Consider the following 25791-nt stretch of genomic DNA (forward strand, 5'->3'; position numbering starts at 1 on the left):
GCATCCTCCACTCAGCTGCCAAGATGATTTTTCTAAATTATAGGTCTGACCATGTCATCTCTCTACTTCATGAGCTTCAGCAGCTACCTAAGCATAAAAACTTCTGTTTGCCATCTACAGCCCTACCCAAGCTGGCATCTTCCAACCTTTCCTGTCTTCTCACACTTCATTCCTCTCCACACACTCTCAATCCAGCCACAATGACCTATTTGTAGGTGCCTGTGTGTAACAATTTGGAATTTCTGCTCCTTTGTGCTGGTTCTCCCCCATGCCTGGAATGCTGGGCCCCCTCACCTGCACTTTGTGGTCTCCCTGACTTCCTTCAAGACCCAGCTCAGTTCGTCTTTCCTCAGGAGGCCTTTCCTTAGCCTCCCCACCCCCCACCCCTGCTCCTCTATCCCTCCATCCTTCAGTTGCCAATATCTTCTCTTCTCAGGTTACTTTCCATCTATTTTCTGTCTCTCTATAATATATATATTCTGTACATGCATATATGTGTATATATATACATAGCTATATGTATGTACATATATAGATGCACATATGTATATATATGTATATACATATGTGTATACATACACGCACTATATGGTATAATATATATTGTAATATATATTACATAGATACACATATACATACACTACATATAGTATGTGCGTATATACATATACATATATAGTGTGTGTGTTTATCTAGTTATTTATATATATTTATATATATGTGAGCTCCTTGAGGTCAGAGACTTTTTTACTTTCTTTGTATTCTCAGTGTTTAGCAGAGTGCTGGGCATATAGTAAGCACTTAATTAATGTTTGTTGACTGACTGCTTGAAGTAGCTGAAGCCTTTTGGTCCCATCTTTATATATGGCTAAAACCTAAACCATGGATAGGGAACCTGCGGCATGGAGGCCACACTTGGCCCTCTGGGTCCTCAAGTGCAACCCTTTGACTGAATCCAAACTTTACAGAACAGATCTCCTCAATCAAAGGATTTGTTCTATAAAACTTGGATTCAGTTGAAAGGCCCCACCAAGGACCTAGAGGGCCACATGTGGCCTCCAGGCTGCAGGTTCCCCACCCCTGACCTAAACCCCATTCTCTTAAATATCAGTGTGATGTCCAGGTATTATAGCTTTATTATCACGAGTGTTATGTGTAGGGGATGACAGCCAGGGCAATATCTCTTGCGTCCGTTTCTTTGGTCTCTTATCAATGTTTCTTCTGGAAGGGCAAGGAATATTCATGGGTTAATAGAATTCAGGAATGCCTACCTATGTTCTTCTCAGCAGATCAACCTTGCAAATTGCCTTCAAAAACCATTCCACTGCACAAACACAATTCCACTTGAGTTAAATTACCACTCGTGTGCATTCTTCCCCTACTCTTTTTCTTTGCTAGAGATCTTCACCCCCTCCTACTGATTGTCATCTCCTTTTCTTGGCTGGGCAGAATTATTAGCGAGTCTGTCTCCAAGCAAACATAGGTTTTCTTCAGCGCCATGATCCTGCCTTTGGAAAGGCTAGGTGCATACCAGCTATTAAATCCAAAGAGATTGGAAAGATGAGGTGAAGACTATGTTCAATTTCATTTGGGCTCCAAAGTCTTGCTTCCATTAGGAGGCCTGAAGCAGCCTGGTTTCTTTCAGACCTCGAATGGACCGGAAATTCATCTTACAGCGGTTGGAACTCTTTGGAGAGAAGGTGCTGTAGAAAGAAGTCTGTGGGACGAGCGTCTTCCACAGCCCCCACATAAATGTAGAGACACGCACAACGCTGCTGGCTGGTACTTGTAGCGAGGGAGAACCTACCCCCCCACCTCCACCCCACCCCCAAGTGCCGGGAAGGTAACTAAATCCACTTCTCCAGCCCAGGTTTTCCTTTCAGCCATTCCCGGGGCATGCAAAAGGGAGATTCAGGCACACACAGAAAGGATGTCTTCATCTGCCAACAGGGAATGGAAACGCAGCCCGGAGAGCAGCCTGCTTCTCCGGGAATGAGAAGCAAAGGTTTCCTCGCCCCGGAATCGCAGGAACCCTGACCTGATTGCTGCCCCTTCCCCCTCCCTGCTGTCTCTCGCTCTCTCTCGCCGCCCCCTCCCCCCTCCGGGTCCCTGCGGTGCCTGGGTGTTTGCGTGCATGTGCACGCGCCGAGGTTCCGAAGGATTAAATGAACACCCGCCTCTGAGAAGCCGGGAGGCGGGAGAGAGCCGGAGCTCGGCGGGCGGCGGCAGCGGCGGGAGTCGGAGGAGGAGGAAGAAGGGGAGGAGGAGAAGGAGGCGGAGGGGGCTGGGGCCACCGCCTCTGCCGGCCCCCGGAGCCCGGCTGGAGCGGCGATGGGCGCAGCGGCTTCGCGCCCCTAGCGCCGCCGGTTCCTGCGTGTCCGCCCGGCCGCCCCGGGTCCCGGCCGGGACCGCGCCGCCGCCGGCTCCCCCCCTTTTGCCGCAGCGTCGATCGGACTGCGTTAGTCAATTACGAGCCTTGCTGATTTCCTCCCGGAGCTCGGGGCTGCCTTCCGCTCCGGCTCCGAGTCTGCCCGGCGCTCCGGAGGGGCGGACGCGCGGTGGGGCTGCCGGGGCTGGGGCCGTGCCCAGGACGCCCAGGGGCTAAGCCGCAGCCCTCCGTCCCCGCAGCGCCCGCGGTGGCCCCGAGGACCCTTCGACGGCCGGCCGGCCGGCCGGCGCAGCTGCTGCGCGCCTGGGGTTCTGCCCCGCGCTTCAGACCGTGTTTCTTCGCGGGGTTTTGTAAGAGTTCCCTTCCCTAGAGTGAGGCGTGGGGCGGGGACACCCCTTCCAGCACTCTCTCCCCCCCAGCGTGGAGACTTCTGGGCCCTGGAGGATTTAACAGACACTCCGGCGGGGTTTCGCTCTGCGCAGCACCATGGAGCGCGCCGACGAGCGCAGCTGGGGCGGACCCTGGAGAGCCCAGCGAGCCTGAGAAGCCCTCTTCGGGCCGGGCCCGGAGGCTCAACGCCGGGCAGCCTGGGGCCGCGGAGCCGGGCTCGGAACTCGCGGGGACGCCCTTGGCCACCGCCCAAGTTGCGTAGACTGACGGGACTTAGGAATTCCCGCCGCCCCCCTCCTCCAAGCCCCGGAGTTCGCGGACTCAGACCCTTCCCGGGGAAGGAAGGGGGCAGACGGTGTAAACTTAGCCCTTTGGGGAGCGGTGGCAGCGGGAGGCACCGAGGCGACCCCCAGCTCTGCGCTCTTGCGGGGCCGGTTCACGGCGCCAGCAGCGGTCGGGGCTGCGGGACCGTCGGAGCGTCGAGCTCCCGGGGCACCAGAAGTTTGTCAGTGACTGCCCGCGTTCCGCGCTCCGAGGCTGGGGAGCCCCCTGCCCTGTCCCCAGGGGGCCCGTCCTTGAAGGGGCCGGCTAGGGTGCCCCCGACGCGGGCTCTCGGACTTGGCTGCGCGGGGCTCGGGGAGGAGCTGAAGGGGCCAGCCTGGCGTGTTTGATGGCTTCACTGAGAAGGGTCAAAGTGCTGCTGGTGTTAAATCTGATCGCCGTGGCCGGCTTCGTGCTCTTCTTGGCCAAGTGTCGGCCCATCTCCGTGAAGAGCGCGGACGCCTTCCGGGACATCCATACCCGGGCGGAGACGGCCAACTTGACCCAGCACGGCCCCAACCCAGTCCAGGATGGGGTGCTGAAGAGGCTCTCGCTGCTGGAGGACATCGTCTACAGGCAGCTAAATGGTAGGAGAGCACCCCCGTATTCTAATCCCCCCACCATTCTGGTACCCAGGCAGCCCGGGCAAAGAGGGGGCTCCTGGAAATTCGGGAAGGGCTTTGCACCTGAGTGCTGGGGGGCTGCCGGCAGACTAGAGCCTCCGGGACCCTCAGACTTGGAGGTGGGAGGCTGGGAATTGGGGGCGGGGCGGGGGCCGTTTGCAGTCCATGCCCACCGCTGTAACTTTGGTTTCGTTAGACAAACACAGCAGTGTCTGGCATTTGCAATCATAGCGTTGGCCCTGGATTCCCACTGTGCAGGTCAGGAAATTATCCTTTCCAACAGGAGAGCCGAAACTAGGAGAGGTTTGCACCAGCGTGCTGCGTATTGATGGAGCAAATAGCTTTTACCACCAGGCATTATTATGATTATTTATTTCTGGTGAAGTTGGAGGTGGGGAGGAGGAGAGGCAGGCTACATCTGGGTTTCTTGATGTGTGGGGGGCTCCGTGAACTCGCAAGTCGGGAGGGGGGGAGGGAATGACATCTCTAACCGAAATATAGCATTTCTTTCACTGATTTAAAAAACCTCTTTGGGGAAAGCGGTCCCTCGGGCTTCACCAGGTTGTCAGGGGGTCCAGGACAAACAAAACAGTGAAGAATCCGTGATCTAGAATAGATAAGAGGGCGAAAGTCCTGGAGCCAATGCATTTTTGTGATAAGCTAGATTAATAGCCCCTCATTTTTCTGTAGTCATGTCTGAACAGCTTCTAATTAGAGCCCTTCTCTTGCGTCTGGTGGGGAGAGTTCTATTAAAATACTCACCAGGTCCTCGAGGGGAGTTGCAGAGGAGATTGTGGAGGTGTGGGTTGGGTTGGGGAAGCAGGCTGAAAATTTCAGACTTTGAAAGAGAGGCGAGCCATCTAATTAAAAGACAATTGAGAAGCTGCCCCATTTAAAAATGTTTCCACCAGCTTTTTCTTAGCATTGAGGTGAGTTTGTTCAAGGAGGATATGCCTGGCCCTGTCGGTCTGGGGACTTCAAAAGGATGAGAGTTTTGCCTTCTGGCTCTGAATTCTGACTATTCAGGATTGGAATCTGAAAACCAGAGGGGCTACAGAGTGTTAACGCTAAATATTAATTAATAATAATGGCTAATATTTATATTGTGCTTACTATGGGCTTAGGCATTGTGCTAATTGTTTTACTAGCATTATCTTATTTGCTCCTCACCACCACCCTGGGAGATAGGTGCTATTATTATGACAATTTTACAGATAAGGAAACTGTGGCAAACAGAGATTAAGTGACTTGTCCAGGGTCACCCAGTACCAGGGAAAAAGTATGACTTGGGAATCAGAGGAGAAGGATTTAAATACTGCCCCTGACCCCTGGCATGTATGACTTTGGGCAAGGCTTTTAAGGAAACTGAGGCACAGAGTGGTTATATGACTTGTTGGGGTCACACATCTAATAAGTTTTTAAGGCAGGATTTGAACTCAGGTCTTCCTGACTCCGTGTTCAGTGCTCTATTCACTATGTAATCTATGATTCTATAACCCCAAAGTGACTTTAGAGATAATGTGACTCAACTTTATTTTATAGATGAGAAAACAGGCCCAGAGATATAATGGTCTGCCCAGTGTCATATATGAGTAATCATGTGCCAGTCCTGTTGCCTGTAGGATAAAATATAGACTCCTCTGCCTGGCATTTAAAGCTGTTCCCAATGCAGCTTCCGCCTACCTCTCCAAACTTACTGCACCTCACTCCTCTGAGCAATCCCTGCTATTTGCTGTATTGTATGTACAGGCGTGCATGTATATGTGCATACATGCATTTAAGTGTGTCTATATGTGTTTGTGTATGTGGTGGGGAAAGTGCTAGTAAGATACCCACCAGGTTCTGGAGGGCAGTTACATATATATATATATATACACATGAACGCACACACATACATGTGTCTATCTATCCATAGATATTTAACACTATAGGACTTAACCTGTATTCATGTGTATACACATACATACACATTGTTGTTCAGTCATTTCAATCATGTCCATCTCTGTGACCCTATTTAGGGTTTTCCTGACAAAGATACTGGAGTGTTTGCCATTTCCTTCTCCAGATTACCTGGCACAGAAGGAAACTGAAGCAAACTGGGTGAAGTGACTTGCCCAGGACTACCCAGCCAGTATCCGGCCTGAGACAGGATTTGAACTCAGGAAGACAAGTCTTCCTGACTCTAGGTCAAGCACTTAATCTACTTTACAACCTACCTGCCCCTATACCATACACACACACATACTCTCACACACTCACACATACAACATACATAACCTATATAACACATAGGACTTAGCTCATATATATAGTATATACACAAACACTATACACAAATACACACACTCACACATACAATGTATACAACATATATAACACTATTGAACTTAGCCTGTATATGTAGTATACACACAAACACTATATACACACACACATATACATACAGAGGTCAAGTCATATACATGTGTGTATATATACATTATATGTGTAGTCAAGTCATATACATACACAAGTCAAATGTCAAATTCTGTACATCCATATGTACACATATGCATACGTACATACACACATATAATTTGGACTTGACCTATAAGTGCATTGGTATAGAAAACTCCTGGTTAAAGTAAATTTCCTTTTCTAATTCCCTCTCCTGACACTGGCACTGTGGTTTATAAATTTATAAAGTCTTTGAGATTTCCTCTGGGCCTTGAAATGTTGCATGATTTGCCCACGGACACATGGCTGGTCTGTGTGGGAGGTGTCTGTCTGTCTATAACAGGAGCCTTCCTCTTTCTCATGCTCAAATTTGTGTCTATCTCTCATGTGTTTGTGTGTCTCTCCTGTAGAATATAAGCACCTCTAGGACAAAGGTTGATTTTCTTTCTGTCCCCAGCATCCAGCACCTGGCGGGTGTTTGTTGGACCCAACAGCGTTCCTCCTGTTGGCTCGGAGGAGTTAAGCATGACTGGACTTGGTCAGCTCTCCTGATTTCCAATTTGTGGCTTATCGTAGGCAAATATTTAATGTCAGTTGCTGCTGAGGGTGTTTCTGGCCTGCATTGTCACTTAATGCAATGCTTACAGCTAGAAGACTCATTTTAATATTAGTTTCAATTGAATGAAATCCATGGTTTCCTCAGCAAGGGGGCCTCTTCGAAGATTCAAATCCAGATCTATCGATGACTTAGTAGTTAAGTCCTAGGCACCCAGAACCCTGGGGGCATTTAGCAAGGCAGTAGGATTTGAACCCACATGATCCTGGTTCTAAACCTGGCCCTCTACCCACTCTCCCTGGCTGCAGTCAGCTAGGATTAGCCATATTATTATTATTACTCGGTCAAATGGGATTAGACATATTAAGTGTTCTGGGAAAAGAGTAATGCACTAAAAATCCAACTGGATAAGGTTTTTGTATTATCCATGAATCACCATGGATAATTGAGATTAGACTATACTTGACTTGCCCCATCTTTGCTTTGACCCAGACTTACTGGAGTGAGCAGTGTCTGGAGGAAGCAGAAAGAGGGATTTAAGCCTGTGTCATACATCTTTATATGATGACTCTTTTCAGCAGCATGCCCTGGTGAAGCATCATTTTTATTCTAAAGGGAAGGAGTCCAGGATGGGCCCCTTGTACTCAAACCAAATTTGTTGCCTCCCGAGATAGCCTAGCTCTGGTACAGGGTGGGACCTGTTAAAAATAAATAAATAAATCTTTTAAGACTGAAGCAACTTGGACCTGAGTTTGAATTCAGCCTCAGATGCTTATTTGCAATGTGAACTCAAGTCACTTAACCTCTGTCTGCCTCAGTTTGCTCATCTTTAAAATGGGCATGATGATAGTGCCTACCTCAGGGTCAGGTTGTGAGGATCAAATGAGATAATATATATAAAAGGGCATTGCAAACTTCAAATTACTCTGTAACTGATAGCTAGTGCTATAAAAGGGTAGTATTACGTGAAGGGACTTGGTGCTTGGACTCCTCCACCTGGGTTGAAATGAACAATAGCAAAACCTCATTTAACCACCACTGGAACCCTCAGATAATCAAACCTTCAAATGTACTTGACTTTTACAAGAAAGAAAACAAGCTTGCACAGGATCTTTTGATTTTTTTTAAGGGAAGTATTTTCTAGAATCAATAAGAATTTTGTGATTCAATCAGCATCTGGTTTGGAGCCTTGGGCACTTAATAAGTATTTGTTGAATGAATGAATACATTTTGTACACCTTTAATACTCACATCTGCAGTCTTGGACAATCATAATTAATGTTCTGAGAGCTGCCCCTGAAGGTGCTACAAGATAGAGTCTGAATTATCAAAGAATGGTTCAATTATCTTTACCTCCATGGACTTGTTAAGGCAAACAAGGAGACTCAGACATTTTTAGAAAGAATTGTCAACAACAGGGTGGTGAAACTCAAGGAGATTTCTGGTTAATAGAGGTTGAGAGAGTGATTAACATAAGTCTGCCACATAGAAAGCACTGAAGACTTTCTTTCTGTTTCTTTGTCTTTTTTTCTCTCTCTGTCTCTGTCTCTCTATTTCTCTGTCTTCTCTGTCTCTTTGTCTTCCTTTCCATCAATCAATCAATCAATCAATCAATCTCTCTTTCTAAAGGGCAGCATGGTACAATGATTGGATGTGGAGTCAGGAAGGACCTGGGTTAGAATCCTGCCATGTGACTCTGTGACTCTGTGACTAGTTATATGTCACTTAATTTCCCTGGACCTCAGTTTCCTCATTTGTAACATGCACTAGATGACCTCTAGTTCCCTTCTAGTTGTAGACCTGTTATGTTATGATCTATGATTCAGCAACAAGCAAGACTCAAAGATTAACAAGGTCATTCTTTAGAGGGCCTACTATTTTCTTCCCTTTTAGGAGACATTGATTTATTCACCAGACATTTAAAATGTGGTTGGCAATGGTGCAAGATCCTAGGGATGCAAACACAGAAATGAAATGGCACCTGTCCTCAAGAAGCTTACATTCTACTAAGCCACTAAATGAGGTCTGTACCCTTTTTCATTGTGTTGCAAAAAAAGTTTCATCTTAGGATGGACCACCCTGCCTTATCTCCTCAGCATCTCCTCCTTTTCTATTTAAACCTCTTCCCAACCTGACTCCAACCTGGTTTTCCAGACTTATTAGACATTATTTCTCTTTCGTTCAAGCAAACTGACCTTGCTGCCCCTCCCACACTAACACCTGCCTTTGTGACTTTACTGTTCCTCCTGGCTGGAATGCACTTCCTCCTTACCTCCACGCAGGTTCCTTCTAAATTCATCTCAAAGTACAGCCTCCTCCTTGAAGCCTTACCTTCTTCACATACTTTAAAAAGATTACTTTGCTGTGGAGTGGAGGATGAATTGGAGAGGGGAGAGAAAATAGCAGGCTGGGGTCCAAGTAGGGGGCTGTTCCTGTAGTTTAAATGAGGAAGTAGAATGTAAGCGCTTTGAGAGCAGGGACTGGTTAGTTTTTTTGTCTTTGTGTCTCTAGTGCCAAATTCAGCGTTTGGCACACGTTAGATGCTTAGTAAATATTTGTTGAATTGAATTGAATTAAGGTAATAAGGGTCTGAAGTAGGGTGGTGGCCCTGTGAGTGGAGAGGTGATAAATTCAAGAGATCTTGTGGAGGGATTACCAACGTGATTTAAAGACTGACTGAGAATGAGGATTGAAGACAATTCCAAGCATGCAAATCTGGGTGACTGGAAGGATGTTAGTGTCCTATAAAGAAACAGGGGAGGTTGGAGAAAGGGTCAGTTGAGGGGAGGAGATAATGAGTTCCCTTGTAGACATGTTGAGTTTGAGACACACCATTTGAAGACTTCCAACAAATGTGATAAATTTCTTGAGGGCAGGCTCATTTGCTTTTGTCTTAGTGCTGCTAATTCTTCTTCTTCTTCTTTTTTTTGTGTGAGGCAATTGGGGGTCACACGCCTAGTGAGTGTTATGTGTCTGAGACCGGATTTGAACTCAAATCCTAATGACTCCAGGGCTGGTGCTCTGTCCATTGTGCCACCTACCTGCCCCTATGTTGCTGATTCTTTTTTTTTTTTTGGTTAGGCAATGGGGTTAAGTGACTTGCCCAGGGTCACACAGCTAGTAAGTGTTATGTGTCTGAGCCTGTATTTGAACTCAGGTCCTCCTGAATCCAGGGCCGGTGCTCTGTCCACTGTGCCACCTAACTGCCCTGTGTTACTGATTCTTAATGTAATGTTTCAAAAATAGTAGATATAGTATATAATCTAATAAACTCTTTGGAACTGAGGGAGGAAATTATTCTTCTATTATATTAGTAACTAATTACTAAATTAGGATCCAGTTATTTTAATTCTTTATTTCCTTATTCTGGGACTAGCCAGTCTCCTAAGGGCATGATTAATGGAGGAGATTGCTCTAATCCTTGGGATACTTGCAGGACCCTACCCACCCAACTAAGAGACCTTACTTCTGTTTGAAGTGTAAACAGAATTTAGTCTAGGTAAATTCTTGCTCTGAGGGAATAAACCCATGACCTTGCACCCAGCTCATGTCTGGATAGAGATGGATTCCTCTGTCTGGATTGCTGGAGGCATCTGAGTCTTCAGCAACAGGAGCTGATGACTTTTAGCCTACCTCCTCATTTAAATGCCCACCCTTCATTAATTGTTCAGCAGAGTTGTCAATCAGGGTTGATTTTCACATGTCAGGGGCACCCCCTTTTCCAAAAGTATATTAAGTTTCCAGTCTCTTCATGTTTTTGTCTTTGGTTATTGAATGAGACAGCTAGTCATCAATTTATCGATGATCAGCTGTCCTAATTAATACAATGATTATTAATTGCCTAGAAACTCTGTCTCTGGGGATTTTTTTATTCATCAGAGAACTCAGGAGAGAGACTAGGGCTGGGTGTATGGATCTTGGAGTCAGATGCATATAGGTGAAAATTGAGGCCATGGAAGGTGATGAGGTTGCCAAGAGAGAGCTGTAGAGAGAGAAAAGAGGGTCAGAGCAGAGCTTTGAGGGACATCCAGGGTTAGGAGTCAGGACAGAGATAGTGAATCCAGTAAAGGATATTGCCAAGGAATATTCAGACAGGGAGAAGGAGAACCAGGTGAGAACAATGTCACTAAAAACCCAGAGAAGACAGAGTGTCCAGGACAGAGAGATTTGCCAACAGCATTGTCTTCTTAAACCTTATATCCCTTCTCTCCCTGCCGCCCATGCCCCCACCCATGATTGAAGGGATTAAGATTTCATCCTTGGACTTGGCTTTTCTGTAGGTATCATGGGGGAAGGAATTGTAGTTCCCAGAGATCCAAGAAGGTCAAGATTGTTTATTTTCCTCCTAGGACAGCCAGGAATTCAAGCCTGAGCAGGGAAAGATAGATGCTTATCATTGTGGTTATGGCAGAGAGCTGAGAAATTTGGAAGAGGAAACGGCAAATGTTATGGTGTTCTGCAATTTAAAGACCTCTTCCAGTCCCCACCAGCATCCTCCAGTACTTTGCTCATATTTCTTTCTTTTCCTTTTTTCTTTTCTTTTATCCAAAAAAAGGGCTTTTAAATGGAGTAGGAGAATTGCTTTAGGGAGGCCTAGGAATCATGAACTTGATTTAGGAAAAAAACCTTGTATATACATATATATACATGTGTATATATATATATATATATATATATATATATATATATTATATATGTAACTATTTCAGGAGAAATATTCAGGAAAAATATTTGATAACTCTGTTGGTTTCCTTTGTAATCCTAAATTTAAAAATTTAAAAATTTAAAATTTTATTTTAGTCATTTAAAACTATGATTCTGAGGACTCCATAGCTTCACTAGGCTGCCCTAGGGGTCCATGGTGCCAAAGAGATTGAGAACCCCTGCTCTAAGGCTATGCCCACCTGTTCTTAGGAAGCACCTTGGTCCAGGAAGAGAAGGAAGCTTGGAGTCCAGTTTTAGTGCAAAGCCGAGGAAGGGATTCATCAATTTAAAACTGGAAAGGACTATTCGAGTTAATATTTGTAAACCACTTAGCACAATGTCTGGCACATAAAAGACAATTAGTAAATGATTATCCCTGACCCCACTGAGGCCATCAAGTCCACCCCCCTCAAATTAAGATTAACTCCTCTAGGATTAAAAAGCTGATAAGTATCTGAGGTAAGATTCGAACCCAGATGTTTCTGACTTTGAAGTCATACTAAGCCCGGAGCCATGCTGCCTCTTTGCCAAGGCGGATATCACTCCCAAAGGCAGCTTTAGTTTTATATAACGTCTTTACAGATATTTACATTTTATATAGCATTTTAAAGAATGCTTAATTCATATTGAGGCAGCTAGGTGGCACCATAGTGCATAGGGCTTGGAATCAGGAAGGCTCGTCTTCCTGAGTTCAAATTTGGCCCCAGACACTAGCTGGATGAGCTTGGACAAGTCACTTCACCCTGTTTGCCTCAGTTTCCTCATCTGTAAAATGAGCTGAGGAAGGAAATGGCAAACTGCTCCAGCGTCTCTGCCAAGAAAACCTCTAATGGGGTAACAAAGAGTTGGACACAACTAAAATGACTGAACAACAACAAAATAACTTATGTTATCCTCCCAACTACTCTGTGAGCTGGGTGCTATTTCCCCCATTTTGCCGAGGAGAAAACTGTGACAAGTAAAATGACTTGCCCAGGGTCACACAGTTGGTGTGTGTCCTATTCCAGGACCAGCACTCTTATCTTTCATGCCTTGCCTTCATTTTTCCAAGTGGGACATCACTCTTAAAGTCAGCTTGGGATATGCACTGCATTTTGAAGAAATTGCTATTTCAGACCAACCAAGTCTTCTGTAGATTCATTGAATTCTTAGATAGAAAAGGGCCTCCGGTCATTTGAACCACCCTTCTGACTTCAAACAGAATTGGATCAGAACCATCTTAATCAGAAAAAATGGACTAAACTTTGTTTAATGAAGATGGGCTCTCCTGAATCCCAGCTGGGCAAAGCCTTTTTGGACATAGACTTTCTGCCAGCTCTGAAAAGTATGACTTAAATCCTGTCATTTAGAGAAGGTCACTGTATTTTACTGATGCTATGAAATTCCTGGCATTCCCCTGGGTCTTTTGGAGGGGATGAACCAGGGACATGGGAAAGGGAGATGGAGGAATGGGTGTAGAAGAGAATGTTGGTGGCAGCTACAAAAGGTGTCTTTCATGGCCCACCCGTCTTTCCTTACACCACCCTTAGATCATTGTCCCCATCACTGGACCTACAGGTGCTCAATGCTGGGTTTGATGCTGTGCCCCACTCATGGATCTTTGTTGGTGATATCCTGTGGTCTACTTACTTACCATTGTGTGTCTTTCCTCCATTCATTATTATTTGTCAAGAGAGAAAGGATGGCATGATGGATAGAGGACAGACTCAGAAAGCCGTAGATTCAGTCTGATGCATGCTGACTGTGTGACCTTGGGCAAGTCATTTTCAGTGACCACAACTAAATCTCTGCAATTAGAAAGAGCAGAGAGGTGATGATCTGCCTTGGTACAGGAAGTCCCAGAAAGTGATAAAATCAGTTTCATCAACTGACCCAAAGCAAAATTCAACAGATGTTTTTAAAGGGTCTATACTGTGCAAGGCACTGTAGATACAGAGAGGAAAAATGAGATACTGCCTTCAAGGAGTTTACATTCTATTTGGAGGAAATTATAGGTATTATAGTTATCTCAAAAAACTTTTATTATTGCCTTTTGGTTTTACACCAGTTATTTCACCTTATATTCCTACCGAGCCAAGCTGTCTCCTTTTTGCTATTATTTATATTTTTGTAAATTACATCATGTCTATTCTTCCTGTTTTGCTCGTTTCACTCCTCATCAGATCATAGAAATCTTCCCGTGTTTCTCTGAGTTTCTCATACTCATTGTTTCTTACACCAATAATATCCCATGATATTCATGTACTACAGTTTTTCAGCCATTCTCTGATTTGGGGGCTTTCCATTTCTTTCTTTCTTTCTTTTCTTTTTTTTTTGTGGTATCACAAAAAAAGCTACTATGAATATTTTGTTGTTGGGTTATTTCAGTTATGTTCCAACTCTTTGTGACACCCTTTGGAGTTTTCTTGGCAAAGATACTGGAGTGGTTTGCCATTTCCTTTTCCAGCTCGTATAACAGAGGAGGAAACTGAGGCAAACAAGGTGAAGTGACTTGCCCAGGGTCATACAGCTAGCAAGTGTCCGAGTCGAGATTTGAACTCAGGAAGATGAGTCTTCCTGACTCCAGGCTCAGCACTCTATGCACTATGGCGCCACCTGGCTGCCCTATTTTGGAATATAGAGACTTTTACTTTCTGTCATTGAATTTCTTGCTGCCTGTGCCCCACATCTGAATCAAAGGGTATGCACAGTTTGGTGACTTTTCTCCCGTATTTTCAAATGGATTCCCAGAATGATTAGACTAATCCATTGAGCCACCAAGGTATCAGTGTTCCTGTTTTCCTGTATCCCTATAACATTGTTTATTTCTGTTTTCTCTCATTTTTGCCAGTTTGATGGGTGCAAGATGAAGCCTCGAGATTTATATTAAATTTATATTATATTAAATTCTCTTATTATTAGTGAATTAAATCATGTAGATATTGAGTATTTGGAACTCTTCTTTTGGAAACTTGTCATATCCTTTTACCACTTATCTGTGGGGAAAGGGGGGCAATTGTCTTTTGGGTCACCTGTAAATTAGAGTTTCCTGCAATTATGGTATTTCATGAGTCCCATACTTGAAGCAGCACTATAAACATATAATTTATCTGCAAGGTTAATATATGGCATATATAACTGTATAATCCATCAGTTAATCAGTGAACATTTCCAAAATACCTGCTATGTGCCAGTCACTGTGCGAGGTGTTGAGCATGTGAAATGCAAAGAAAGACATAATCTCCTCTCTTAAGGAGTTAACGTTCTAATGTATGATCTATAGACAAACATATCTCTGGTTAATTTTTATCTGAATCTCATCTCTAGGTCTAGCATTATCTCTTATCTCTAACTTCACCTTCATCTCTCCATCTCCATCTCTATCTCTCTGTCTCAGTCTTTCTCTAGATCTATCTGGATACATCTGGATACATTTCATTCCTATAGGAAGTTCCAGATGATGTTTATTCCTCCTCCCCCAACCAAGAGAGATCGTCAGCTGTTCTGCAGTTTACAGTCTCAGAGAATTGGTTGAAACCTTGGGAAGTTGTATGATTTGCTCAGGGTCCCCAGTCAGTGTGTGTCAGAAGTGCAACCCAAACCCTCCATGGCTGCCTCTCTATCTGGTGTACCGCATCAGAAATATATCAGTATTGAAAAGCAACAGAGGAGCATTTTGGGATTATCTGGGTGTCAGTTTCCATTTGTGACTCAGCCCACTTTCCTCTTCCTCCTCTTTTCTCTTTTTCTCTTCTTCCTCTTCCTCCTCTTCCTCCTCTTTTTCTCTTCTTCCTCTTCCTCCTCTTTTTCTCTTCTTTCTCTTCCTCCTATTTTTCTCTTCTTCCTCTTCCTCCTCTTTTTCTCTTCTTCCTCTTCCTCCTCTTTCTCCTCTTCCTTCCACTCCCCCCCTTCCCCCTCCTCCTCCACTTCCTCCTCCTCAATTCCAGGCCCAGCTCATGGTCCATCTGTGGTATCTGTCCAAGACATTTGACCAGGCTAGCTCCTCAGGCTGCCCATCCAACCAAGCGTCATTGAATAGTTTCCTGTTGAAAGTGCCAGGCCCCTGACAGTGATATGGAATGCTCCTTTATTAGCAGAGCATTGGGAAAGAGCTGGCCTGATGACAGATGAGAGCTCTTCCTGATGAGCCTGGGGCTTCCTGGCGGTGAAGAGGAGTGTGATCAATTCAGGAGAGGTTTTCAATTGAGATTGGGGAAGGAGATGGAATGAAAGCAGGCTGGCTGGAAGGAATTGGGCCTTTTTTTGACGGGGATTTAATCTAAGGCAAACTAGATCCATTCTTGCCATGACCCAGGTCATAGAACGTGGGAAGACTAAGTATACTCCCACTAGGAGTCTGCCTAGCCCAGATTCATGAGCTAAATTTAAGGGAGTGAAAAATATAAACTGGAATGTGTATGTCTGTTCTATGGACATTTTACACATATGTGTAGTGTTTGTATGCATATGTGTATACTATATACACATACACACACTTCAATATTTATAGGAAATGTAATTTTGGTGGCATCTCCCAGAGAGATTCCAAGCTTTCTACACTTTGGTAGAAAATATTCACAGTGGTAGAAAAATCTATCCTCTTGAACCTGGTCTGATGATCTGAGCCTCTCTAAATTTAACTAGGCAGGTGTTTGGGTGAGGGACACACAGTCTGTGGCCCTATCTTTTAAAGCCAAGGTTCAGGCATGGGTCATGATGAGCCCTTTTCAGATGGGGATGGGAGGGGCATAGATTTTATTGGCACGAAGAATTGCTTGAGATGCTGAAAAGTTTCATATATCTCTATGTATATAGAGTTTCATATATCTCTATGTATATAGAGATATAGGCATGCATGTTGATATATGTACACATCTACACATAAACATCCATATACATGTGTTCGTATAACACATACACCACACACATGCATATAAATTACATAAACATGCTTTTACGTACTCTTACATATACATATACACAAAGATACATGGCCAACACAATAAGCATATTCATTTAAACACATATACACACATAATACATGCTATAGATACATGTATAAATATACATACGCACATATACATGTACATACATTTACATACTCATACACATACATGCATAAAGAGATACATAGCCAACACAAAATATCCTATGCATTTAAACACACATATACACACATATATATACACATGTATATACATATAACACTAAAATACCATGCTATAAATGAGAACAGATATAACACATACATGTGCACACATGTGTGTACTAATCTACACACTTATAGGTCTCTGAGGTAAAGTTCGAAAGTATGGAATGGCATTTGAAAAAAATTGAGTTTGGGGTTGCCGAAGGACCTCTCCTCTCTTGTTTAAAGGACAGCGTGGTTGTCACAGAGTATGAGAAATAGGTTCGTTCTTCATCGGAAAGGTTCAGGGACTAGGAAGATATGTACAAATGAACTGTTGTTGGTTTTTGTTTGTCTTCATTCTCGAAGAGGACCGTGACATCAGGAAGGGGATATCATGACTTACAAGTGAATTGGACTTAAGTGAGTCAGGGCTGTGTAAAGTCACCAGCCTTGCTCTCTCCTCCAGAGCCATCTGGGTCCAGAGGCGAGATATAGATTAGGATGACTGGAGATGGCCCCCACAAATAAATTAACTATAACAGAGAACCGCACCTAGAAACCACCATCAATGCCCTTCATCCCTGCCCTCCTCTGGGAGGTGTGATGTAAAGTTTCATGGGTTCCACCAGGACCCTACATGGGCTTGAAGGCTGATGACTTTACATCACCCAGTTGCAGCAGGACCTCTCCCGGGAGTGGTTGCGGGTGGGAGCTTTGTTTCTGGAAAACTATCAAAGCCAGATTCATCTGTGCCATGTGGGAGAGCCAGGAGCAGCTGCCAGGCGTGGAGGGGGAGGGGGAGAGGGAGAGGGGGAGAGGCAGGTGGTGTGAATTCAGGGGTGGAGTGAAAAGAAATCCAGCACTCTGATCTTTGCCAGGGCCAAATGGGCAATGGGGTTGCTAGGAGGGAGAAGGAAGGTTCAGTATGTAGATATACCTTGGGGTGTGTATAGTATGTATTTATATCCATCTCATTTCTCTCTCTCTCCCCTTCCTTTCTCCCCCCCCTTTCTCTCTCTCCTGTTTCTATATCTATATCCATCTCATCTCTATCTATCTATCTATCTATCTATCTATCTATCTATCTATCTACCTATCTATCTATCAATCATCTATCTGTCTGTCTGTCTGTCTGTCTGTCTGTCTATCTATCTATGGGTCCAGGCCACTTATAGACATAAGGAATGCCTGGGGCCATGCTTCATTCATTATAGTAATTTTTGGTCACCGGCTTATTTCCTACTGTCCAGGGATCCACCATACTTTAAAAAAAAAGGCCTTCACTCAACCTACCATCCCCTCAACCCATCCTCCTATATCTCTCCTTCCTTTCAAAGTCATACTCCTAGAAAACTCATCTTTCTGCTTCTTCTCCTCTCTTTTCTCCATCCTTTGCTTTCTGGCTTCTGACCTCATCACTCTACTAAAACGACTCTCTCCAAAGTTACCACTGATTTCTTCACTGATCTTTTCTCAGCCTCCATCGCCCTTCAACTCTCTGCAGCATTTGACACTGTTAGTCCCCTTCTGGGGTTTTGTGATTCTGTTTTCTCCTGGTTCTCCAACTTGTGTGGTCCCTGTTCTCCTTGGTTGGGTGGCCTGCCCCTTAATTGTGAGTGTGTCTTTCAGCTCCATTCTGGCCCCCCTTCTCTCCCTGCATTCTCTCCGTGTTCTTTCCTACATCTGTATATCTAGCCCTGCTCTTCCTCCCCTCTGTTTCTTTATCTCTCTGTCTCTGTCTCTGTCTCTCTCTCCCTCAGACTCTAGTTCTGCATCACCAGCTGCTTATTGGAAATTGCCCCGGAATCCTTTACAGAATTCACCATCTTTCCTTTCAGACCTGCCCCTTTTTCTAGTTCCCCTGTTTCTGTTGAGGTCACCACAGTCCTTTTAGGTCCCCAGGTTTGATACCTCAGAGCCGTTCTTAACTCTCATTCCCTCATCCGACATATCCACTTGGCCTCCTGGCTGTTCCACAAACAAGACCCCTTCTTGGTTCCAGGTACTTTCTCAGACTGTCCCCTCTGCCTGGAATGTTCTTCCTCCTCTTCTTAGACTGCTGACCTCCTTGGCTTTCTTTAAGTCTCAACTAAAATCCCACCTTCTACGGGAAGTCTTCCCTCCCCAACCCCTCTTAATTCCAGGGCCTTCCCTTTGTTGATTATTTCTAATTCATCCTTTGCATGGCTTGCTTTGTATGTATGTTTGCAGGTGGTCTCCCCCATTAGATTGTAAGCATCATGAGGGCAAAAATGATCTTTTGTCTCTTTTTGTATTCCCAGTGCTTAGCACAGTGCCTGGCATATAGTACATGCTTAATAAATGTTTATTGATTGATTGCCACTCTAGCTGATTCTGGTTGCAGTACCTTGTCCCTTCTTTGTACTCACAAAGAATGATGGTTGCCATCATTCCCATTCCACCAAGTATGTATGATACCAAACCATGGTGTGATGGCCACCATCATACTTTAAGCCTTCATCACCTTTCAAGCAGACTTTTGTGACAGCCTCCTAGCTGGTCTCCTTGCTTCAAATCTCTCCCCTTCCAATTCAGCCTCCACACAGCTCCCAAATTGTTGTCCCTAGAGCATGAGTCTGACCATGTCACTCTCCTGCCAAAAAAAAAAAGGCTCCTGTAGCTCCCTATTACCTCTAGGGTCAAGTACAAACACGTCTCTTTGGCACTCAAAGCCCTTCATAACATGGCTGCACCTGGTCTTTCTGAGCTGATTACACTTAGAGTTTTTTATGAGCTGTACATTCCATCTAAACTGGTTTGCTAACTTTTACCTTCCTGGAAAGCCTCCTTTCTCAGCTCTGCCTCTTAGAATTCCTAGATTACTTCAACAGCTCAACACTCAAGGCGCTAACCTGACACTTTCTGCCCACCTCCCCTCTGCTCCCCCCCAACCATGATGTGAAACACCTTTTTTTCCCTAGTAACCCCTAGCTGGAGTTTTTAATGCTATTCTGGTCATTCCATGACAGTTGGTCTTAGTAGGTGTTGACAGAGAAATTCCCCTTTTAATTATTTTCCTGTCATTGTTATCTATAGATTCTCAGCCGTGCAATGGGTGAGTAATGAGTAGCTTGCTACCATAATTACTTACAGACAACTCTGGACAGTAACACACTGAAAATTAACACCAAGACGGGTTCAGAAAGGGGAAAGTATGAGACAAGTATCTCCTTCATGGTGATAAATCTCCCATCGAGAATACTATGTATGCCTTATAGTCATTGTGTGAAAGACCTTTTTTCTTAGTAACTCCTAGTTGGAATTTTTAATGTTATTCTGATAGTTCTATGACAGTTGGTTTTCTTAGGTGCTTATAGAGAAATTTCTCTTTCAATAATTTTCCTGTCATTGTTATCTACAGATTCTCAACCTTGCAATGGGTAAGTAACAAATAGCTTGCTACCATAATTACTTGCAGACAACTCCAGACACCAACACACTGAAAATTAACAGCCACCATGATGGGTACTGGCGCCATAGATATGTGACACTTTCTTGCTCAGGCCACAAAGTGACTGAGTCATTAATTAACTCTGGTGGGATCAGGATGTTGAGGAGAGAAGAACAGTAAGAGTTTCCAGAGGGGCTGTTTTAAAATTACCAGCTCTAGTGTGGTAGCATACGTATTTGGTGGAATGGGAAACACATAGGACTGAACTGAAAGTCAGGAGGAAGGAAACAAAGTATTTATTAAGTATCTTCTGTGTGCCAGGTACTGTGCTAGGCTCTTTGCCAATACTATCTTATTTTATCCTCATAACAATCCTGGGAGGAAGGTACTATTATGATCCCCATTTTATAGATGGAGAAACTGAGGCAGGCTGTAGTTAAATGACTTGCCCAGAGTCACACAGCTAGTAAGTGTCAAGTGTCTGAGGCCTAATTTGAACTGAGGTCTTCCTGACTCCAGGGCTGGTGTGCTATCCACCGTGCCCCCTAGCTGCCTTGAGGAATTAAAATTAAGAAAAAAATTAAATGAAAACACCAAACTATCTTTGTATCTCTAATTCTTTTCCCATTAAACTTGGAGTCATGGGAGCTGAGTTCAAATTCTGACTCTGCCACTTATTACTTGTGTAATCAAGCATAACCTGTCTGGGCCTCAGTTTCCCCATCTGTAAAATGAGGGAGGGACTAGATGAACAAAAAGTTCCTTCCAGATGTAGATTTCCATGTTCATTGTTCAGTATGAACAATTGAAATTTATCTTTGATGAATGTGCTCTGATGCTCACTCTGAGGCTTTTCGGGATCCTTAGTCATCAATGAAGAATTCACTTATATGCAGTTGACCATTAGTAGTAAATGATGAATTCAATGTAATTCTTGAAGATTCTCCCAAAAAAAAAATCCCTGGATTTGGGAGTAATTCCTCCTTAGGCTCTAACAAATGGTTACTTTTCTGGGCCTCTCAAAATGTCAAGTGAGGGAGATTAGACTAGTCAGGAATTTTTAATTTGGGCTCCATTCACTTGGTTTCTTTAAAATAATTGTATTTCCATATAATTGGCTTCCCTGGCGTTTAAAACATGAGAAAAGGTTCATAGGCTTCACCAGGCTGCCAGAGGGGTCCAGAATACAAAAAAGTTAAAGCACCCCTGATGTGTGATGATCTCTAAGCTGGCTTCCAACTATGACTTAGGGCTGGAGCGGAGTTGGGGGCGGGGCACCTGGTCTGACCTCCTCCTTTTACAGAGCATTGGAATGAATCGCCCAAGGTCCTGTTGGTGACTGGTGGTAGAAGGGGTATTCGAACCTATGTCCTTATGCTCCAAATTGAGTATTCTTTTCATTGCACTATTCTATACACTACATACTATACTATACTAATATTAATACTATGCTATTCTATACTAATATTATACTATACTATACGAATACTACTCTCTTCTATACTATACTAGTACTAATACTATATAATACTAATACGATATTATACTATACTAATACAATACTATACTCTACTAATACTATACTATACTATACCATAGAATACCATACCATACTATACTATACTAATACTACTCTGTTCTATACTATGCTAGTATTAATATCATACTATACTAATACTAATGCTATACTATACTGTACTACACTATGCTATCCTAATACTAATACTGTACCATACTATATGAATGCTACTCTATTCTATGCTATATATTACTACTAATGCTATTATACTATTCTATTTTATACTATACTATTCCATTCTATATTATACTATCTATACTATTCTATTCTATGCTATACTTTTCCATTCTATTCTATACCATACCGTACTATTCTATACCATACCATGCCATGCCATTCTATACTATACTTTTCCATTCTATACTATACTATACCATGCCATGCCATGCCACGCCACGCCACGCCACGCCACACCGTACCGTACCGTACCATACCATACCATACCATACCATGCCATGCCATACCATGTCATACCAACTATACCATACCATTCTATATCATACTATGCTATGCTAATACTAAACTATACCATACTAAACCATACCATGCTCTACTAATACTATACTGTACCATACTTTTTTTTTTGAATAAAAGGTGGGAGAGGTTGATCAACTGTCAGTAATTAAGTAACCAGGATTTAGCATTCTCTGGTTTGCCTTAATTGTGATTTGGTTCTTGTTAACCGGGTCCGATTGTAGATTTAGAGCTGGAAGGGGTCTCAGAGCCATCCAGCCTAACCCTGCCCTTTTCAAAGATGAGGAAACTGAGGCCCAGCAAGATATGGCATCCAGTCTCTGGGTTTCCGTTTTCCCCAATGCAGAAGGGAGTGAATAAAGTTAGCATCCCTGTGACACAGTAGAGATAGTGTGACAAAGTGGGAAAGACTGCATGAAGATTGGTAAATCTCATTTTCGACAAGCTCCTCCTGGCCAGCCTTCTAGCCTAGGTTCTGCAGTCACTAGCATGTAAGGCTGGTACTAATTTGGGTGCACTAAATGATGTTGTGTGAAATTTAAATACAACCCATAATTAAAACAAAATATGAGAAAGTGAAATTGATATTCCTTTAATTAAATGGCTTTGCTTATGTTTGTAAAGAAATCAGTACAACAAAACTATAAAGGGTCTGAGCCCTTAAATCAGTACTTTATTTCCTTTTAGTTTGTGAAATCATTTAGTACCCAGTGGGATGAAAGATGAATGGTTATGATTTGGAGACAGCTCCTAGGCAGCCTTCAATTCAATTCAATACTAGTCAGTTCAATTCAGAGCAATTCAATTCAATTCGTATTCTCCAAGCACCTAATATGTAAAAAGGTAGCTAGCTGGCACGGTGGATTGAGTGCCGGGCTTAGAGTCAGACACTAGCTGTGTGATCTTGCGCAAGTCACTTCATCCTGTTTGCCTCAGTTTCCTCATCTGTCAAATAAGCTGGAGAAGGAAATGGCAAACCACTCCAGTGTCTTTGCCAAGAAAACCCCAAATGGGGTCACAGAGAGTCAGATGTGACCGAAAAAGGACTCAGCAATAACTGTGTTTAATGTAGATAGTCAACAAGCACTTATTTATTAAACACCTACTATGTGTCAGGCTCTGGAAGCTAGGAAGACCTGGATTCAAATCCTGCCTTTGACAAATACTGACTGACCCTGTGCGTGCAAGGCACTCTTAGTTACTTCAATTTCTAGTACTCGAAACATAAAGTGCATAAATAGAGAATTTCCTCACTTAAGCAGTTACCTATTACCGTAAAACCACAGGTCCAGCAAAAGAAACAAAATGCCAGGCACTGTGCTGGACAGGAGGGATACAATAATGACAAAAATGAAACAATCCCTGCCCTCGAAGGGCTTTCATTCTTTAGGGGAAACCAAGAACCACAATGAAAGTCAGCTGCAGAGTAATTAGGGAAAACCAGCAAGCACATTTGACAGTTAACTACCAAGTAATTTGGAAGGAAGGCTTAGCACCTGGGAGGCAAAGGGAGGGTCTCAGGTGGGAGGTGGCTCCCAAATTGTGCTTTTAAGGAAAGCTAGAGGTGCTGAGAGTGGAGGAGAGGAGAGAGGACATTCCGGGGTGAGGGACAGGATGGCCATCCAGAAGAGCTTGGCTGGAGAATCTCTCTCCGATCAAGTTTCTGGCTTTAAGAAACCCCATCCACCTTGGCTTGGCATCAGCTTTCCCTCCGAAGAGTGATGGAAGTAGTTGTATTTATCACCCGCTTAATCCCCCAGTGCACTTCTGGAACACGGCAAACGAAAACGCGCTAAGTTTTCACCAATTATAAAACCCATTTAAATAATACATGACTTGCTTTTGCTCTCATTCCCTGCCGCCGGGCGCTCTGACATTTTCCCAAACAGAGATGTACCCAAAAAGGTGAGTTTTAAGAAGGAGCAATTATGATTTTAATCTCAGTCTTTGCTGGTGCAGCACTTTTCCTGAAATCAGGCAAACATTTATGTTTGTGCCAAGCCTTCTGAAGCAATTACTGGGAGATTACCTCAAGAGCAAGGTGGAGTTAGGGGGAGAACAGTCCAAGGCGCCCTCATAAAGTTAACATGTTTCTATTAGTTTGCCATTGCGGTTCTAGAAACAATTTCAGCAGATTTTTCACAGCCTTCTTAAGTCTTCCATAGGGTAGAGCAGATTGTGGGAGATCTCCAGTGAGGAGCTGAAAACGACAACAGTAACAGTAATAGCTACAACAACAATAACAACTTATAATAATTATGATAATATAACTATAATAATAACTATTATTATTGCCATTCATAGAATGCTTTAAAGTTTACAGGACACTGTAAGTTTATTTTCTCATTGGGAAATTCTCATTCCGTGTCTTTCAAAGATTTTTTTCCCTTTGTTTTATTGGCTTGAAGGTTAATACCTAGACAAATGTAAGGCTGACCTCTCACTTACAAAGGGCTTTAGGGAGCTTGTCTATCAAAACGTGTATCTGGGATAGAAAGTGCAGATGGGTCTACAATTGTAATGCTCCTTTACTGACCCAAATCTTCTTTTGAAAGCAAAGACCCATCTTTGTAATACTAACATAGGTCAGGGTTACTATCTGGTTTTGCGAACTAGTATACAGTGGATAGAGCACTGGGGCTGGAGTCAGGAAGACCCAAGTTCAAATATGGCCTCAGATACCAACCAGCTGTGTGACCCTGGACAAATCACTTCACCCTGTTTGCCTCAGTTTTCATGTCTGTAAAAATGAGCTGGAGAAGGAAATGGCAAACCACTTCAGTATCTCTGCCAAGAAAACCCCAAATGGGGTCACGGAGAGTCGGACACTACTGAAAACCACTGAACAACAAATACTATTGCTGCTAATATCCACTGTTCATATAGCACTTCAAGCCTGGCAAAGCGCTTTACTCATTATCTGTGTTGAACCCCACTGCCACTCTGGGAAGTGGTAGTGTGCAAATATTATCCCTATTTTACAGATGGGGAAATTGAGCCTTAGACTTGTCCAGGGCCTCACATACAGCTAACACAGAGTGGCACTGAGACTTGAAATCCAAGTGTTCCACTAGGCCAGTGTAGCCGATAGGGAACCTCAGTATCTTGTCTACCAGACCCAGGTCTCTTGACACAGTTATAGGAACTGTGTCAGAAGCAGTTTTTTTTCTTCCTGGACTAGATGGTGACTTTCTCCAATTTGCAACAACTCTAGAGAGTTCGGCATTTTTGCAAACTTCCCTCCAGTTGTAGAGAACAGTGTTCTTATTCCCCTAAGACTCTTTGTAAATGTTTAGTGAGGCTGGTCTGAATCATTAGAAGAAAGAAATAGCATTCCACGACTTTCAAGTAGGTTGTTAACCATGGCAGACATAGGGTGTCAAAGTAGAGGTTTTGCTGGACTTGCTGCAATGAATAATTAAGACTGTTTGTTAGAGTATGCTAACAATTGATGTGCTTAAGTCCTTTAAAAAGGGTTTTTCTCCTGCTTTAGCAGGTAGGATTAAACATTCATCCTGATAATGTTAATTCTTCTAAAGCAGGCTCTTGTAGTGAAAGAAAGATGAGTTCCACGTTATTAGAAGGTACAAATACCACTTTTGATGCTAGCTTGTATGAAAGTGGACATGCTGGTCACGATCTTTTGTAACTTCATTTCTTCCATCTGTAAAAAGGGGATTATAATAACACCTACCTCCCAGGGATGTGATGAAGATTAAAGGAATGTGTGTGTGTGTGTGTGTGTGTGTGTGTATAGTGTATATATATATATATATATATACACACACATACACATA

General features: G+C 43.5%; 1 protein-coding gene across 1 annotated transcript in view; it reads left to right on the plus strand.

Annotated features, from left to right (window-relative positions):
- Window positions 1–3365: 3365 nt before the first annotated feature.
- The window catches only part of GALNT17 (polypeptide N-acetylgalactosaminyltransferase 17), a 446071-nt gene continuing 423645 nt past the window's right edge, over window positions 3366–25791 (plus strand). Inside the window, exon 1 of the mRNA XM_021007062.2 lies at window positions 3366–3687. Coding sequence (XP_020862721.1) covers window positions 3450–3687 — 238 coding nt within the window. The 5' untranslated portion in view covers window positions 3366–3449. The remainder of the gene's footprint in view (window positions 3688–25791) is intronic.

Source organism: Phascolarctos cinereus, unplaced genomic scaffold (assembly GCF_003287225.1).
Source record: "Phascolarctos cinereus isolate Bilbo 61053 unplaced genomic scaffold, phaCin_HiC Scaffold_5;HRSCAF=322, whole genome shotgun sequence".
Lineage (NCBI taxonomy): Eukaryota > Metazoa > Chordata > Mammalia > Diprotodontia > Phascolarctidae > Phascolarctos > Phascolarctos cinereus.